This window comes from Hakea prostrata, chromosome 9, assembly GCF_041222555.1.
Source record: "Hakea prostrata isolate BN-2017 chromosome 9, UWA_Hpros_2, whole genome shotgun sequence".
In the NCBI taxonomy this organism is placed as follows: Eukaryota; Viridiplantae; Streptophyta; class Magnoliopsida; order Proteales; family Proteaceae; genus Hakea; species Hakea prostrata.
The window spans coordinates 60,220,251-60,237,799 of record NC_142608.1 but is presented as its reverse complement, the minus strand read 5'-3'; the positions used below and the strand labels follow the sequence as shown (position 1 = coordinate 60,237,799).

The 17,549-nt window shown below is 35.9% G+C and overlaps 1 protein-coding gene across 2 annotated transcripts; it reads left to right on the top strand.

Moving 5' to 3' along the window:
* Positions 1 to 821: 821 nt before the first annotated feature.
* On the top strand, positions 822 to 9,617 carry VPS2.1 (SNF7 family protein). 2 transcript variants are annotated; one of them, XR_016175550.1, is made up of 6 exons: positions 822 to 1,085; positions 2,187 to 2,317; positions 4,929 to 5,033; positions 8,401 to 8,661; positions 8,980 to 9,176; positions 9,258 to 9,615. XR_016175550.1 is itself a non-coding variant. In XM_089168416.1 (5 exons), exons 1-5 carry the CDS (start codon positions 1,049 to 1,051, stop codon positions 9,115 to 9,117), a joined length of 672 nt encoding a protein of 223 aa, XP_089024542.1. In that variant the 5' UTR covers positions 822 to 1,048; the 3' UTR covers positions 9,118 to 9,617. The 2 variants fall into 2 exon arrangements, 1 of the variants encoding a protein (XP_089024542.1); XM_089168416.1 differs by having other exon boundaries at positions 8,980 to 9,617.
* Positions 9,618 to 17,549: the final 7,932 nt, after the last annotated feature.

The window sequence follows — 17,549 nt, the reverse complement described above, 5'->3', positions numbered from 1 at the left end:
TTTGGTGTTAAAGTAAAAAATTGTTAGAAAATGATAGTTAACAAGTGAGAAAAGAGGGAAAAAAATATGGTTGTTATAAAAAATGTGTATTGACTATTTTACCTTCGTCTTAATTATAAAACTTTAAATAAACTTACATATAAATGAATATAATGAAATTCTCATAATAATTTGTCAATTATGGATTTTACATGTTTTTCTGTTATTTTAAATAAAAATAAAATTGGGAATAGATGCCAAACAATTTAAAATAATGAAAAATTCTTATAATTGAGAATTATAATTGATACAAAAAAGAGTCTTAGACTCCTAAGTGGCAATTAAGACTCTACTGGGTACTTATCGCCCATATTGAGGGATATTACACATTGTTCAAGATATTCTTCACTTAAGATCTTTGTTTTAAGGAGTGTATTTTGGTGCATGAAGTTAGGGAGACTAACAGGTGCACGAATTATTTAGCTGGATTGGCGACGACAGACCAAGAAATTTTGTTAGATCATCTCTCTTTGCCAGCTCAGTTGTCGCAATATGTTGTAAAAGAGCATCAAGTCGTAGGTTTGTTAGAACCTAATCTTGTATTAGTTATGGAATATAAAGTCTCATTTTATGAAAATAAAATAAAATTGAGGGATCAGAAAATATAAATTTATAAAATATAAAAATAAAAAATCCATAAAATGAAAAACGAAAGTTTTGTATTTATAAATAAGCCCTCGCTTTTTGATTCTAGACCGTCGGATTTCACATTGCTTAAATGTGATGCAATGACGCATTAAATCCCCATTTCCACCCGCTTTCCCATCAATATTTACTGAGAAGCCTGGAACAATGGCCAACTGGGACGCGCCAAGACGAGTGTCCATACCGCGTTGCTAACAAAGAATATTGTAAACAAAGTTGTATCATCGAACAAATCCATTTTACGCAAAAGGGAGAGAGACGACACGCAGCCCCGGAGAGAGAGAGAGAGGAACTTTTGTTTCGTTCTTATCGATCAATCAGATATTTCTCAGAGTAATCTGATCAGTTTCAGCAATCGGGCGAGATGAGTTTCCTGTTCGGCAAAAGGAAGACTCCCGCAGGTATGTGTTTTTGTTGGGTTTTCCAAATTTCAATTTCTGATATAATGTTTGTCTTGTAACTCAATTTCTGTATTCTCCAAATTCTTCAATTATGCAATACCCTAAGTTAGCTTTGATGATTATTGATTACTTTAAGAGGGTCCCTTTAAATCAGATGCAGATAACCGAGCTTTAATTCCAAATTTTACATGGCGAATTGCAAAAGGAGTTCTTTGATAATCAAAAGGATTTGGATTTTTAATAGTCTGTTGAAGAACTGAATTGCTTTCAACAAAGACAACCCCTAGTGTACAACGGTACTTCCAAAAAATGCTAAATATCCTGCTAATGTCTGATACAGCAACCTATCTTGCGAAGCATGTTTTTTCTGGCCGACCCAGGAGTAAGGCACACACTAGAGTTATGACAGAGTGCAAAACAGACTTCAAGACTGGAAGAGCAATTTTCTTTCTCAAGCAGAAAAAACCCTGCTCCGAAGATCAGTACTCAACTCAATCTCAAGTTATTGTATTCCAATTCCCAAAAGCAATCTGCACCAAATAGGGATCAATCTGTGCAAATGTTTTGGGCTGGGAAAACCAATTCTCACAAATGTCATCCTATAGCTTGGAGTGTATAACTAAGCACTTGGGTGGACTGCGTATCCACACTCAAAATGAACCAAAATCAATCACTTCTTATCAAACTCATATGGACACTCCTACACCGACCTGACAGCCTATGGGGACAAAGCTTATCCTCCAAAAATTTCCCCACCAAAAACCTTATCACCACCATTTCGCTGCCAAAAACTGGAACGTGGACCTAGAATCTTATCAGGGCAGTCCTACCAGGTCTGAAAACATGGTTCACTAAACCCAAGAGGACTTGAGTTCTGCGTCACATGGGCTGTAAGGCTGTTGCGCACTTCTTTGTTGGGGTATTGCCTATATAGTACGGGAGTTTTCTGCATGTATCATGGATCTGGTTTTCACTTTGGTACCTTGGTGATTATCTGGATTAAAAATTATTTATTTAATATTTAAAATTTCCATTAAAAGATGGTTGTCTTGATGTGGCCTTATTTAGTGTATGCTTTTTTTATTTGGTTCTCTTGTGTAGAGCTTCTGCGTGAGAATAAAAGGATGTTGGACAAGTCAATCAGAGAAATTGAACGAGAGAGACAAGGTCTACAAACACAAGAGAAGAAGCTTATTACAGAAATAAAGAAAAGTGCTAAGCAAGGGCAGATGGTAGGGCAGTTTCCTATTCTGTGTTTATTTGCTTAGCACTACTTCCCTGTGAATCAAATTATGCATGTTTAGGTTCTTGAAAATATGGACTTATTATCTTGAAGTGCTAGATTGATACTGTTTTGCTCTAACTTTTCATCTTTATGCAAGCATATGGATCCTCAACTCTTACCAAGGTAAAAAAGGTGGATTTTCAACACAGTAAATACTGCCACTTACTTAATCACCTGACTATAAGAATAATTTAACCTCAAAAAATTTTCTTGGAAGTTGGAGCCCACTATGTTGGATAGGTTCTTCAGGCAGTGCTATTTTTGCTCACTATGTTGGGTAGATTCATCGACAGAGAGGAATCTAGAATTGATAGAGGTTATGTGGACAAGAAGGATGAACACAGCCTGTATTTAAGAGACTAGGTGGGTGGGTTAAAATCTGAGTTGGATCACTGTTAACTCCACTATACATTGGGATAAAGTGATATAAGTGGAGGTGGATAAGGACTGAAAGAATGATGTTGTCGATGTTGAAAGATTTGGGTACAGGGTTGTATCTGTCAAGCTTGTGTTGGAGAAATAGTTTGTTAATATAATTAGTGCTCACAGGCTTCACTGTATGGAAGTAGTAAGTTACAATCTGGAATATAAGCATGGATTACTGCAAAGGTTTTCAAGAGAAGATATTATAAGGGGTAATTTTAATGGATATGCTGGGAAAGGTCATATAGTTTTGAAGAGAGGAATGATGACATGTTCATTTTTAGAATATTCTGTGTCTTATGATTCATCCAATTTAGAATTTATACTCAAAAGTGGAGATCTGATGTGGTCTCAACTGTATGAGGACTAGTGACCATGATCTTGTTCAGAACAATTTTCAAAGTAGAAAGGTTTAGTGAAAAGTTCGCATAGGATATGTGGAGTATATTTGTGGTATGGTCTTTCCTATGATTCATGAGGGGAATTAAGCAGTTTGGCTAGGTGATGTGAGATTGAAGTTTAGGCTCTGGCCAATACGAAGATTTCTTCATATGGGTTGGTCACTTGGTATGTGTTTGGGTGGGCTTTAGGTTTCAGAATGGGCTAATTAGGAATGAGTGTAGGGTTTGTTGTCGGATAGATGCTCTCAAAGTTTGGGCTTCTTTAGGTGCTGGTTTAAAAAATATGCAGTTTCTTGATTTTCAGTTTTAGAGATTAGGTTTGAACAAGGACAGCAAAAACTGGGGGCTAGGGTTTTCTGTTTGGACTGGAAATTGAATATAAGGTGGGGTCTATATCCGGATGCTATGTTTTGAATTTGGGTTGATTCTGATGGCTAAACCTTCAGATCTGAAGGGTTAGGGTTTGTCTTGATGAAGAGTTTCTTGATTTAGAAAAAAGAAAACTAATGGGAAAAGAAAGTGGCTAGGTATTAATATTTCTTATGTTGATCAGAGAAAGATTGGTAGTGGATATGGCCCTTTCCTACCTCTCAGAAAACAGGAAATGCAGAGCGGATGAATTGTGAAGTCAAGCTGGTCTCTGGCCGTTTTCTGTTTCCATGATGACCTAAGATATGCTATGCCTTGTTTCGAGGCTAGGTGCCTCATAATGATAGCAGACTGCTTCCCCTGTCAGCTGAAGTACCTTGGTCTTTCCTGGACTTGAATCACCTGGGCAGCAAGCACACTTGATCAGCACAGAGAGGTCTCAACACATGTAAACAAATAGCAACTTCGCTAAGCAGCTCTATAATCCAATTGAGTTTTTATTCTTCCCTCTTGGTGTATACATGGTTCTAGGCCTAGTTGGGTACAAGTAGGACTTTATGCCCTAATCACAGTAACTAAGTTAACAATTCCTAACTCAATTATAACTCAGTCAGGAAAGAGACTTTTCATTAAAAGGGAACTTAACTAACAGCTAGTACTTATTTAAAACAGTAACCTGAACCATGGGCTGCTGTTTTATTATGGATAAACTGAAATAACATCAAAATAAAACTAAAAATTACACCAAATCAAAATGACCAATTGTCCCTTGAAAGAAAACCACTGAAATAACTATAAAAGTTCTAGGTAGTAAAGTCCTGGGCCTCATCCAGGCCTTTGCTTCCTGTGGATGTGGATCTTAGGATCTGCATCGTCTATGTACTTGATCCCATTTACTTGGTTAATATTATCTTACCTCTTCACATAATTTTCAGTTAGCTTAAATTTCTGTTTGGTTGAGATAGATGCATATTTTTTCAGGGGAATTCATCTAGAGCTTTCACATTTGTAGTTGGTGACTGTAGCCTCTTCTTTTGCAGGGCAACAAGGAGAACTTTTGGTCAATTTATTCCCTTTTTCATCTCTGTATTAGTCTTTCCATAAATGCTTGTAATATAGCTGAGATATGTTTTAAGGTTGTATATGTTGAGATTGTCAGACTGTTGTGACTGGAGATAGCATGTATGTGGTTGATGTCAAGTTTTAAAATATTAATACATGATTCCTAGACCTCTGTAAATATTACCATATAAGACGTGGTGCCTTTCCGCTGTTAGAAAACATTTGTAGTATAATTAGTGACCGTAAATGGGATGAGTTTGATGGTTATCTGAACTTTTGGTTTGTCTGATACTGTTGGTGCAGGGAGCTGTCAAAATAATGGCCAAAGACCTTATCAGAACACGGCATCAAATTGAAAAATTCTATAAGCTTAAGTCACAACTTCAAGGTGTTGCTCTTCGAATTCAGGTATACTTTTGTGTACCCTTTCATTTTTTTTATTCTGTTTCCATCTTAGATGACACAAAATATCCTCCTAGGAGGCCTAATAAGTTTGTTACAAGTGGGGTTCCTGCTGGGATGCCTTTTCTATGCATCCATGTTAGAAGTGGTTGGTGCATTGATCAAGTGTTTACTTGCTGAATGCTTGTCATGGGTTCAAGGCCTAGAAATAGCCTCTCTGGGAAGAGGGTAACATTGCAGACCTTGCTAAATGTGTAGCCTTGTGGATTGGTTATGAAACTTTTATCTGGGGTTCTGGTCTCTGAATTTTTTGCACTTCTTTTATTCTTATGTGTACGAGTTGAACGAGGCTTATAGTTGAAGTTGAACGAGGCTTAGGAATTTGTTCCTGGAGAACAAAAAGACCAGGAGGGAGGTTTACAGGGGAATAATGGAAACAAGTCACCACACTATGGCCTTTTTTTTTCTTTCCTTCTGTTCATTATAAAAATAATACTTGTTGGCCAATCTGCTAATCATTTTTTTTTATCAGAAAAATGTAAAAGAGTTCCATATTATACTCTAGAGTTCATGACATGTTTTGGCTTGCCGAGTTTCTTGAATTTTGCCAATTCCATTCCAAAAAGTTGTCGGTCATTATAAACTGTAGAAATCTTTTAGTGGTTCAGACTTTGAAGTTATCTTTACACTACATGTTTCTGTTGTTTTTTGGTATTGTAGAAATTTGTTCTTGTGGGTTGTCTTTCTTCTTTGAAGAGCTCTCTACACGTAAACTTCTGGTCAGTATTATTATACAAAAGTTCTTCTTATGGGACACCTGTGACCTGCCCAGGAGACTCTCTGAAATCGTACCTGGCATCAAGTATCTGCCACACGGCTGCTTTGATGGGGGGCCCCAATTTGTGTGCAGGGTGATCCTGACTTCTCCCGCACACGTCAAATCCAGCGACTTCAAGTTGGCTGGGTGGTTAAACCATTAAGAAATCTAGGATTTATGAAGATGGTGGATTGGCCTATGAAGGGGGTTCATGAACATACATGGGGGAAGGGGGAGGATTCCATTACTGTAGCTACCAAGGTGTTGGCTTGCAGGTGCCTTGATTACTTTACATCTATGATGCAAATCCAGCACTTTTTTGGCCTTATTTTCCTTGGAACAAGCCTGTGGTTGTGTTTTATAGGTTATGGGCCTTTGATGCCATGGATTTAATTTGTCATGGGCCTCTTTAAGGGGCCCAAATTGGGGTTAAATACGTGGTACGCAAATTTAGGCTTAATTAGTTAGTTTTTTTCTTCTTCGTATTTTAGAGTTTGAATTGGTTTAGCTTTTGTTCAAATTAAGTTGGGGTATAAGAGTCTATTTGTATCAACTTGGGAATTTGTTTTAGGTTGATTAAAGCCCATATATGTACATGAAACTGTTGAGGAACAGATATAGAGATTCAAATTTTGATTATTCAATTGCTATTTGCAAAAAGTTTGTTGCTTTTGTGATCTTCTCCATTGTGGAGTCCTCGCCTGGTCTGTTACATCTAGTTGTCTTGGGTGGGTAAAATCTGAGAGTTCTAGGTGAGTCATATCTTAGTGCCAACCACTGACCTAATGGTCATATGACTCATATCCAGATTAGCTGTCTTCTACCTTTTTTTTTACCTTATAATTTTACTTCTACTTTCCTTTTGGGGGTTCCCATTCATATTGATGCACCTATAGTTCTTATGTATCATTGGAGTCCTCCAAATTCCTTGCCCCAGCCTAAACACATTATTCCTTTCATCCTTTCATGAGTACACATCAGTCTACCATACAAGACCCAAGTTCTTACTCCCTGTTTTGAATTTTTGGATTCCCCAAGAGACCCAATTTTAAAAGTTAGATCTACATCCATTTAATCATCAGATTTGCTTTTAACTTGGAGTATCATTCCTTTGCAACTTCCCCTAAGTTTGATCCAGATTTCAGGTTAAGCACACCACAGTAACCCTGTTTCGTGGTTACTGCATCTCAAAATCCTACCATCTCTTCCTTGCGAAAATCTTGACATCTCATTCAATCAACCCAGACACTGTTGGCCATCATTAGACCTCATCCAATATTCCCACATTATTAACAATGAACCCCAAAAAACAACCATACCCATTAGAGATCAAAACCCTGGACAAAAAATTTAACTTGGTTTTGATTAAGAATCTTGGCATTGGCCTGTATTGCTAGTTTGCTGTTGAGGCTACATCAGTATAGGCTCCCTTCAGTGCCTTGGGTTGCCTAGACATTGACAACTGATAATTGTGGCCTTTTTAATGGGAAGGAAAATTACCGAACTTGGGTCATGGATGGGGGATTTGGAAATGGTCGGAACCTTGGGAAAATTTTGCAAATTGGCTGCTTTCAAGACTTGAAGCTGGTGTTTTTCCTGAAGCCAAATCTTTTACCATCGGTTCAAGCAATCCTCCCATGTATGATCATCCCCACCAACACCGGCCACCCCCTCCCCCCCCCCCCCCAAAAAAAAAAAAAAAAAAAAAAAAAAAAGAAAAGAAAAAAGGAAGGGTGTTCCAATCTTGACCAATGAAATGAGTATGAACCGCTGATCATCATTTGAGATGGTTCTGCCATATTCTTGTCTGTAGTAACAGTACTTTCCTGCCACAGGAGTTTTCTGAAATAGGGATTTATGCTGGACAGTGCAATGATTTTCTGCAACTTTGACTACTATCTGATAACTGCTAATATTTATTTCTGTCTGCATTTTCCCTACTAACTAAAGAATGTCTATACTTATAGACAAATTAGTTATATGACTATTGGGAGGAAAGGGGTTCTGGAATACTTCTTTAATCTTCTTGTATGTTTTGTTTTTAAGCACCGACTTGCTGAGTGGTTGGTTATGATGGTCAATTCTTGCTTCTTGTTCATGTAACATGATGGCCATCTTGCAACCATTGTCATTGATCTACCCTCCACCCTACCCCAGTCCACTCTCTTCTTTTCTCATGGTCTTTTTTTTCTGGGGAGGATAAGTTGGCTAGGGTTTTACACTTTTTTCCACTGTCTTGGTTCACACCATTTAAGAATTAAGATAGCTGTAATAGAGTAAGAAGAGAACCAAAAACAGAAGTGAGATCTCCTTATGGTCAATTTCCAAGGTACCTGACGTTCAAAACCACTCAGGATGATTTTTCTTTTCACAAAAAGAAAGTCTACATTATGCAGGTGCTTTACCAATTAGTCCATCTATATCAAAACCACTCTAGATGTCAGGCCTCCAAAAATCTTAATCTTGTTTGCATGCTAATAGTTTCTCTTTTTTGTTGTGAGTTATCTAGTGTGAAGAACTCAAGATTGTAACTTCTATGATGTTGAAAATTGTCAGACATTGAAATCTACACAAGCAATGGGAGAGGCCATGAGAGGTGTCACAAAGGCAATGGGCCAGATGAATAGGCAGATGAATTTGCCATCTTTGCAAAAGATAATGCAAGAATTTGAAAGGCAGAACGAAAAGATGGAAATGGTGACAGAGGTGATGGGAGAAGCCATTGATGATGCTTTGGAAGGGGATGAAGAAGAGGAGGAAACCGACGAGCTTGTGAATCAGGTGCTTGATGAGATCGGAATTGATATCAATTCAGAGGTATGTTTCTTGTATCAATATTTCTTTTGGAAACAAACTAGACAATTGATCATTCAGGCCCAGTGGTTGAATGATCACATCGGAATGATTTAATCATCCTCCATAATGGACCACCTTGATTTCCCTTCAAGAACCATGTGACCCAGGGGGATTTGAATTTGTGGTCCAAATGCTCAGACCATAATCCACGTGCCTGGTCACTCTTTCACTTTTTTTACATGGTTCTTCATTTTCTTAAAGAAAAGTCCTCAGAATTCAGTTTCGTTATACTGGAAGGCAAAGATGACATAGGTTTTGACGTTCTTATTTAATGCACAGCTACTGAATGCACCTTCCGGATCAGTGGCTGCACCAGTTGCAAATTCTAAGGTTGCTCAGGCTGAGTCGGCAGGGCATGATGACGGTGGTATAGATGATGAGCTACAGGCTAGGTTAGACAATTTAAGAAGAATGTGATCTTCTATTTTGTCTATTAAGAACGAGATTATCTGTGAAGAGGAGAGAAGTGGCTACAGGTATGGAGGGTTGTGGTTGAATTTATTAGCCTAGTGCTTGTAATTGTTAAGATTTTAATAAAATCATGCCCAATGCTGCAGATTGATGGTCATTCACCAGTCCATGCCAGCTCTTCTCTTCTATCTTTTATCCTTTTGTAGAGCTTGATGGCCATGCATATTAAGATGTATATTTAAACCAGATATTCTGTACCTCCAATGTGTTGCATGATAAATTGATGGAAGTCTCACTTGTTTGCTTATTGTTATTTGGAGAAGGGGATTTACATTTCATAATGAAAACTGTTGCAGGGATTAAAGGAGAGACAATTGGGTTTTTCTGTGAATAATCATTCGGGTCTTCACAATCATTTTTAGTATTTGGTTCATTTATTGGATGTTAAGCAGTCAGGAGGAGGAGCTGTTCCATGGTTATTACACAAGCAATGCATCAGCATTTGTTCAGTACATCTTGGGGCCCACGTATCTTAAGAGCAGTTGATCACTGCATCAATATTTTCAAAGTTTGATTCTCAAAAATGGGGGTTAGCTGTTGATCACCATGTAGACATGTTTTCCAAGATGATGCACTTATTATATATTAATGCATTCATTTTTTTAACTAAAATGGTTCATTAAGGAGCAGGGAAAAAGAAATGAGCAAATTACATAGCAGTAGTAGCGAGTGCCTATCTAGCGTAAAACTCTTAATAGTAGCGAGTTTGGGTTGGATTCAGAAAGCTCATAGTTCCCGCTTTTTTTATATAGTTACAAATTGTTTCATTTTTTTTCTCCTAATCTGGTTGGAGTGTAGATTTCCTCCCAATTATGCTTTCCCGAGTCCAGATCCTCAACCCGTCGGGAGAGCACATTGTGCTCCTCGAGGCTTTACCACCACAAATTATAGGGGGTCCGGGGTTGGGTGATGAGATTTTATTTATTTATTTTTTATTTTTTACCTGTAGGGCCCACCGATTTTGTGGTGGTAAAACCGTTGGGGAGCCTAGAGTGCTCCCCTGACGGGATGATGATCCGGATTATGTTTTACTTGCTGGGTACACAATGCCTTGACACATCATGGGTATGGTCCCAACCCGGTTGGACCAGGTCTGATTTTTGTTCCATTGAACCACGCGTTGCTTGGTCCTTTCCTTACTCATTAAAGTCACTGTTGGGAGGAGGGGTTTACTGTTCGGTTCAATCGGGATTTAGTTCGGTCTCATAAGCAACCCAAACCAATTAAGGCAAACCTTTATTATGGGTATACAGGAAAACGAAAAACAATCTTGCCATTATTGTTCTAAAGGACAGGGAGCAATTGTAAAGATGGGCAATTACAAGGATTGATTAATAATTTCAAATGATACAAGGGATAAAATGAAATATTATTATTGTATAAGGGAACTAACAATATTTTTCTTTTTGGTACTGATGTTTTTTTTTTAATATTGTAAATCAAATGCCATCTGCAAGGTCGAACCCAAAACCTCCCCAGTGAAAAACATGGATTTTTACCACTCAACCAACCCTGCATTGGCACAGAAATAATTGTATTATTGCTGAAATTAGTGAAGCACAACATCTAATGGACATTATTTAAAGATAGGCTATTTGACATTGCAGTACCTTCAGACTCTGTATCTTCACCAGTTGAATGAATGCCAAGTCTATTTGACATAATGCAATGGTTAGTCAAATGTTTGTTCTCCATAATCTCAAAAAATTTGTCATGTTTTTCTTTTGAGATTGTAAATTCTCTCCACAGATCATGGATGTGATAAGTTGCAAGAATTCCATGGATTTCCTTCTGTCTACTTGAATCAGGCACCTCTCAATTAAATCTTCAAAACAATCTTAAGCAACATCCTCCATTGATTTTTCACCTATTTCTTGGATGACCTTTTATTGAAAAAAACTTCCATTTTTACTTCTTATTATTTTGGTACACGTTTTAGGAATGTTCCTGAACAATATTAAAATTGCCCTTAGTAAGAAACTAGTAAAACTTTTTGTGTTTTGAAGCACGAGAGTAGAATCAACGGGTTTTTTTTTTTTTTTTTGAAAAAGAATCAATAGTCTCTAAAGAATCAATAATCAATAGGAGATGGGGAATTAGCAATAAATCAGCTGGAAAGAATAGAACTGAAAGTAGAATACAACAACTTGAAGAAGATTCTAAAGATAACAAAGATGAATCAGAGAAGGGTAAAAAACTGCATGGGAATAGAAAACATGTAGGAGGGGGAGATCAATTGGATGAGTTAATGCATAGAGAGAAATAGGAAGGCATAAGAAGAGTTTATGATGCTCGTTCTTCTGATACAGAAAGTAAGGAAAACATTGGAATGGAATAGAACGCCAACATCAGAAATTTCTGGATAATTAGTAAAAGCTATGTTACTAACCTTGGAAAATTTCAAAACAATGAAAAACATGAAAAATAAGTAGGATTCAGTGTGTCGTTTTTTAATATATGTGATATTAAGATTAATTTAAGTCAGACCAATATAGTAATTTTGTATCAAATCATTCCAATGGATTTTTATTATAAAGAAAAATTCTCAATACCATAGACAGCACAATATATAATTTAGATATGTGCTTATTACTTAAATCAATACATTGAAAACATAATATATGATCCATATATACTTACTTGTTTATTGGTTATCCTCCCATGTCTTAATCATAATATACGGACAATATTCACAAAACTCAGTCTTTATCAATTGATAATTTGATGTTGGTGTACACTGATTAGGTCTTTTTTCGAGTGAAGACTCGTTAGGTTTATGGAAGTGAATAAATATTAATATCCATTTCATACCAATTCCAAATGGATGCGTAACTGTAAATACTCTTCTCAAACTCATGCCAAGTGAGTTTTTGGAAGAGAAGGTACAAGGTACATATTAAATGACAAGAAAAATGAAGGTGCCAAACAGAATAGGCACTAATGGTTCTAAATGGCTGGGCTTCCGAATAAGGACCCCATTAATTATTAGACAGGTTAGTTTCTTAATCAACGAGCTGTTTTTTTTTCTTGAATGCAAAAAATATGATCTAGTAGTAAGAATCTCTCTCTATCTTTCTCTTTCTTTTGGTAAGGAAGTTTTCATTGAGAAAACGGGGAAAACACAAGGCTTGAGACTCACAAATGTCTACAAGGCAGGGAGTGGAGTTAGGCCAAATTGTCCTTTTCGTAACGGACGATGCTTTTAGGGCAAGTGAGACTGTAACTTTCAAATGTCAAATTGGACAAAGGAGGAATTTCTTGGACAAAAGACTACTTATTAGGTCCAAGCAATCAGACTTTACCCATATGAACTTGATAGCATCTGATAGAGCGGAACAATCCCGCTCTGATACAACATGCAAACTCTCTTAGGGCCTGTTTGGTTACTTGAGTTTGTAGATTTCAAAAATTTAGAGATTTCAAATCTACAGACTTCAAATCTCTAGAGTCATGGTTCATAAAATTAACTGTTTGGTTAGTTTGAATTTTTTGAATGAAATTTCTAGATTTATCCTAAAATTTTATTTATTGAATTATGGTTTAAATGTTTAACGCTTTGATAGTATGGGTGAAATCTCTGGATTTCACCTCATACCCATAAATCTACAGATTCACGTTTTTAGTGTAAAAATGTGAATCTCTAGATTTCATGAATCTAGGGATTCACGCAACCAAACAGGTAAAAATCTCCCATTTGTGAATCCAGAGATTTGAAATCTCTGGATTCACGTAACCAAACAGGCCCTTAGAAATCTATAAAATTTGATCCTTTGGTCCCCTTAATGAAAATGCATGCTTGAGTAGGGATTAACTAACCTTGGGGGAATTGATCCCAGCTGAGCATGACTAGCTTTTTTATATTTTATGAAAATCCCAAAATAACTCTAGAGTTTTCTCTTAACTTATTTATCCTTTTGTCAAATTACACTACTACTGGACGAAAAAAAATAAAATTACACTACTACTAGCCTTGAATATGACCAGTTACTACTACTCACTATAACTGAAGGTTCACCAAACAACAACTTGAAATTTTTTCTGCAAGGAAGGAGTTGTTATTTCTAATAGATTCATTGCTACTTTTGTATTTCCCCCGGTTACATATCTAATCTGATAGTATTTTTCTTCACTCTCCATTAAAGTGTTGGCAGTTGACTATGAATCCATTAGATGAATTGGTAATAATCTGTTACTAATCGCCTGCACAAAGAGAAATCTCTAAGCATTTGGTTGGGCTAGTTTTACCCCTTGAGATTCCTTAGATTACAAGCAAAATCGGTTGAAGGTTCACAGAGAAGTAATTTATTTAATTTGGTGAACAGTGAGTGATCATTTATTTTTGAGAGATTATGCATGGATGGCAAGAGAGCATTCTTCATGTCTGTTAGGATTAGTTAGAATGATCAATTACACAATTGAATACAAAACAAGGAAGAAAGGAACATAGATTTTACCCTAGTTCACCACAATGTGAGGCTACGTCCAACATTAAGTTTTTTACTATATTCAATGTTCTGTTATAAGAGAATATATATAAACGTTTAAAAACCCTAAGCCACAGCTATTCATAGTCTCAGGCCCAAACTGTAAAGAAACTTGGAGGTTCACAGAAACATGTACCCTGTGACTGTCGGCAATACAATGAGAAGCATGAGCCATACTCAACAGTCTCGATGCAACAATTACACTCAGGTTGTTGCAGGGAATTCAAAAGATTTAAGTTGAATCTCTCTCCAAGCATCTTCAATTGGAGATGATTGCAGTATATAATCTCATGCATGAAAAGGGAGACACTCATGCTGCATATAGTGCATTAACCTAACCACTTTTATCATTTACTGTCTTCATCTCCTCTACATTCAAAGTGCTGCATAATGGCCTTCTGAGGGTATCTGCTGCATCTCTAAACTCTTGTGATCATCCTCATGTTTCAACATGGCCTTAAGCTCTTTGATTTTGTCAAGGACTTCGGTAATATCTTCATAGTGCTTTCTCCAAATCTTAAGAAGCTGAGACAGTATTGCTAATGGAAAATCCCTTAGTTTGCATATAGCCAGAGAAACAGAACTTCTTTTCTGTAAGTCAAAATATCCTCCATTTGTAAGACAATTATCTAATGGAGGAGGTTTTGAGAATCATCTTTTATTCCTACCTGATGAATATAAGGGTAAAGTTGGTAGTTACTATAGTTTTTATAAATGGGTACTATTGTCCTTTAACTTTTTAATTTTAACAAAGGACAAAATAAACATTACATAACTAATTTTAACAGCCACTTAATACAGTTAGAAGTGAGGGGATAATAGTAATTTCATAAAAAACATGATTTGATTAATAATAAAGCTATAGTATAAAAATGCAACTGTAATTATCCCTAATAATAATAATATATAAAATATAGTGAGAAAATGATTGTATATCCCCTATAAGGGTTGAACACATGAATTTTTAAATGTGCTTTTGCCAAGGGAGCAAACCCCTCAGGCTGTTTTTTGAAGCTCAACTGATTCCCTCCCCCCTCTCTCAAGGGTAGTTATCCATACTCGAGCATGCATTTTCATTAAGGGCAACCAAAGGATCAAATTTTCTATTTACTTAGAATATATATATTTCAAATAGATTTTGCGTGGTGTATCAGAGAGAGGATGTTGCATGCCCTATCAGACGGTATTGAATTCAAATGGGTGAGTCTGATTGCTTGGACCTGATAAGTGTTCTTTCATGGAAGGAAACTCCTCCTTCGTTTATTAGTAAAGTGTTGTTTGACATTCAAGAGTTACAATTACGGAACGAAGTTTTGATAAATTCGCCCGGTTCACTGTGAACGGGCGAAATATCGCCGAGATATCGGCGATATTTCGCCCCCTATTTTTTTTGAGTATTTTCACTCAATAATTTTGGTAAATTTGATACCTATCCTAGTCTGATGCAAATATGTAGTAAAGTTGAATTATTTCCTAAAAATTATTTCATTTAAATTCTCTTACCTAGTCACATTTAATATGTTACCTTATGAAGCCTACATCATTAGGATATAATTGGAACGATTATCAAATCACTCTGAAGATTCTTTTATAAGATTCATTAATAATTTAAATTGTTTCTATAAATTATTTCATGTATACACTCTTCCCTAATCACATTTGGCATGTTGACTTTGATAATTTAAATTATTTCTTAATAAATATTTCCATTTAAATCTCCTCCCTAGCCAAATTTAACGTGTTACCTTCTAAGGTCTAAATCATTTGGACATAGTTGGAATGATTAACCCACGATTCTATTACAAAATCTCTTCATAATTTAAATTGTTTCCATAAATTATTTCATGTATATACTCTTCCCTAACCACATTTGGTATGTTGACTTTTGAGGACTAGATCACTAGAATATAGTTGGTAAGATTGCTCATTAATCTTGAAGATTTTGCTATAAAAAGTTTTCCTATTTATAAGTTATTCTATGTAGATTTTCCTCCCAATTACATTTAGCACATTAAATTTTGAGTTTTGAATCATTGTGATAAAATTGGTAAGATTGTGATAGAATCGCCTAAAAAGTGCAAGAAATAGTATAAAAATCACATACCAAAAAAACATAAAAAATGGATTTTCCCGATATTTCGTGATTTCTCGGCGATATCTGGTAAATATCGTTTCGCCCCCTGGTTTCGTTTTCGAAATTAAGTTCCATGATTACAATCCCATTTGCCCTGAAGGCATCATTCATTATGGGAAGGACGATTTGGCCAAACGCCACTCCCTGCCTCGTGGACATTGGTGAGTCTCAAGCCTTGTGTTTTTGCTGTTTTCTCAATGAAAACTTCCTTAACAAAAGATATAGAGAGATTCTCACTACTTGATCATATTTAAGCTGTCTATTAATTTATCGGTCTTTTATTCATAAGACCCAGCCATTGAGATCCATTAGTGCCGATTGTGATTGGGACCCATCATTTTTCTTGTCATTTATTCTGTACCTTCTCTTTCAAAACTCATTTGGCATGAGTTTGAGAGGCGTATTTACAGTTATGCATCCATTTGGAATTGGTATGGAATGGACATTAATGGTTATCCACCTTCATAAACCTAACAAATCTTCACTCCACCTATAGAAAATCATCTATGCATATACCAAGACCTGTACACCAACATCAAATTGTCAAGGATAAAGATTGAGTCTCATGACTATTGTCTCATATACTATGATTAGGACATGGGAGGAAATCAATAAACAAGTAAGCATATATGAATCATATATTATGTTTCCATTGTATTGATTTAGTAATAAGAACATATCTAGATTATACAGTGTGGTTTCTATGGTACTGAGAATTTTTGTTTCTAATAAAAATTCATTGGAATGATTTGTTTCCATGCATTTTTTTCACCCTTCTCTGCTGCATCTTTGTTGCTTTAGAATCTTCTTCAAGTTGTTGTATTCTACTCCCAATTCAAACTTGTGGTGCTGGAAGAAAAACTGATTGTTTAAGGATACACAGCTGATGAGATCCAGGAGAAGCTGGAAGAAGCAAGAGAAAGAAAGACATTGGAACCAGTGCAGCCTCGGACTAATATGGTGCCAATTGTAATTTGATGACTGAAAAAAATGTAAGATTTTTTGTATGGTTTTCCAATTAAGATTCTATTACTGCTGTTGTTTTAAGCTTATTGAAAAGAATTTTTAGTAGCATGACATCTTGATTAAAATTTCCCCATATCATGTGTATCCACTTCTTTTGGTGAATATGTTGAATACTATTTTCTTTAATGATTGGTTCTAACGAGAGATATGAGTGGCTTGGTGTTCACATTTTTGAGACGTGTAGCTTGTTTATATTTTTAATGTGCGTTCTGTTTGTCAACATCATTTTTTTCTAGAGGTTGAAATTAACCTTAATTTCTTCACTGCTTATGGCAACCTAGTAGGTTAACTTGTGAAGCTTGGTCCCAAATAAGTGAGTAAAGTGAATCCGCACTCTTTAAGGGCCTGTTTGGTTACTTGAGTCTAGAGATTTCAAATATCTAGAGATTTCAAATTTATAGACTTCAAATCTATGGAGTCATAATTTATAAGATTAAATGTTTGGTTGTAGAATGAAATTTGTAGATTCATCCTAAAAAACTATTTGATCGACGTGATTTTTGTGAATGTGCAAATGTATAGTTTTTTTGAAATCTCTGAATTCCACCATTTACCCATAAATCTACAGATTCACGTTTTTAGTGTAAAAATGTGAATCTCTAGATTTCATGAATCTAGAGATTTTTACAACCAAATGGGTATAATTCTCAGATTCATGAATCTAGAGATTTCAAATCTCTGGATTCATGTAACCAAACAGACCCTAAAGTAAAATGTAGAACTTCTGTAAATCT

Coding starts and splice junctions, on each gene's coding strand:
- VPS2.1 (XM_089168416.1), top strand. CDS start 1,049: ATGAGTTTCCTGTTCGGCAAAAGGAAGACTCCCGCAG. Junction 1,086..2,186: donor CAAAAGGAAGACTCCCGCAG/GTATGTGTTTTT, acceptor TCTCTTGTGTAG/AGCTTCTGCGTGAGAATAAA. Junction 8,662..8,979: donor GAATTGATATCAATTCAGAG/GTATGTTTCTTG, acceptor TTTAATGCACAG/CTACTGAATGCACCTTCCGG.